Source organism: Crocodylus siamensis, chromosome 6, assembly GCF_052110815.1.
Source record: "Crocodylus siamensis isolate JL-2025a chromosome 6, ASM5211081v1, whole genome shotgun sequence".
Classification (NCBI taxonomy): Eukaryota; Metazoa; Chordata; order Crocodylia; family Crocodylidae; genus Crocodylus; species Crocodylus siamensis.
In genome coordinates this window covers 46762196-46763819 of record NC_143400.1, presented here as the reverse complement: position 1 = coordinate 46763819, position 1624 = coordinate 46762196, and the positions used below count along the sequence as shown (strand labels likewise).

The 1624-nt window shown below is 41.8% G+C and overlaps 1 protein-coding gene across 1 annotated transcript; it reads right to left on the bottom strand.

Moving 5' to 3' along the window:
• Positions 1-341: 341 nt before the first annotated feature.
• LOC149862635 (olfactory receptor 11L1-like) lies at positions 342-1313 on the bottom strand. Its single transcript, XM_090054025.1, has one exon. The coding sequence runs from the start codon at positions 1299-1301 to the stop codon at positions 342-344; it is 960 nt and encodes a 319-aa protein (XP_089910151.1). The 5' UTR covers positions 1302-1313.
• Between the last annotated feature and the right edge of the window lie 311 nt (positions 1314-1624).

The window sequence follows — 1624 nt, the reverse complement described above, 5'->3', positions numbered from 1 at the left end:
TCTGCTCACTTCTACCAAAAATATTGTACCAGATTTAAGTCTTAAACACCTGCCAGTATTTTAGGGTAGAGTTTACAAACAAGCCCAAGGGATTTGTGCACTCTGCTCCCATTGATTTGCAATGTTCTTGTGGATTCTTATTCCTTGTAATCACTTTGAAAACCCCGTACCAAATGGCTTTCCAAAGGTTTGTTGGCAACCCAAGTGTACAATACAATGTTTAAACACTCATGGCCTCCTTTGAAAATCTCAGCCTGGTTTCCCAAATTCATTCAGTCCCCATTTTCCCCTTAAAATTAGCCAGAAGCTTGAGACCCTGGGAACCTGCTCCAGTGAGTCAGTTACAGAGACTGGTTAGAACCCATCTCATTGCATTTTATGAATGGAAATCTTGCCGAACCATAACATTTACTGAGAAATCTTCTGAGGGCTTCTTTCACCTCTTTGTTCCTCAGGCTGTAGATGAGTGGGTTGAGCATGGGGGTGAAAACAGCATAAAATGCTGAGAACACTTTGTGTAAGTTCTTTGAAAGGTAGGCTGTTGGAACTACATAGACAATAAATAGAGCCCCGTAAAAGGTTGTGACAATGACAAGGTGAGAAGAGCAGGTAGAAAAGGTCTTTTGCCTTCCAGTTGTGGAAGGGATTCTCAAGATGGTACTTATGATGCAAGCATAGGATGTCAGGGTTAGCAAAAATGGGATCAGTGATGCAATTGAAGACAGTGTGAAAATCACAAGCTCTACAGGTTTGGTGTCAGTACAGGAGAGTTTCACTATGGGTGAGCAATCACAAAAGAAATGGTCGATTTCATTGGAACTACAAAACTCTAGCTTAGACATTAAAATGATTACCATGGTGGTGCTTAGAAAGCCACTTGACCAGGAATAAGCAGCTAGCTGGGAGCAAATCCTGCCATTCATAAGAATGGCATAACGGAGTGGATTGCATATAGCTAGATACCGATCATAAGACATCACTGCCAGCAGGTAGCATTCTGTTGCTGCTAGGGCAGCAAAGCAGTAAAACTGTGAGAAGCAAGCTCTGACAGAAATGGTTTTGTCCCCACTCAAGAGGCTGGCCAGCAACCTGGGCAGGATGGTGGAGCTGTAGCAGGTCTCCAAGCACGACAGGTTCCCCAGGAAAAAGTACATGGGAGTGTGAAGGTGCTGATCAACACCAACAAGTGCAACAATAAGGATATTCCCAGAAATAGTCACCAGGTAAACTAGTAGAAACATCAGGAAGAGGGGCACTTGCATTTCAGGGATATCCCCAAATCCCAGGAGAATGAATTCCATGATGGGGGTTTGATTACTCCATCCAATGTTTGCCACAGGTTGTGTCTAAGGAAGGTAAAGCAAAATAGTCATCCTAATTGCAAGGAAATAATTTATAATGGGATGCAATTCAATTTGTATCTAAGTGGAAAATAATAAACCTTGCCATGCAGCTTGTAGATCACAATGCTGAATGGAAGTGTTGCAAATAGAACTGTAGTGCTGTCCAAAATCCACTTATTGAATCCATGTCCTGGTTTCAAGATTCATTCCACTCTTCCAAGTTACTTGATATTGGAACTACTGTATTGTGATACATTATATAGCAGATGAATATAATCCTA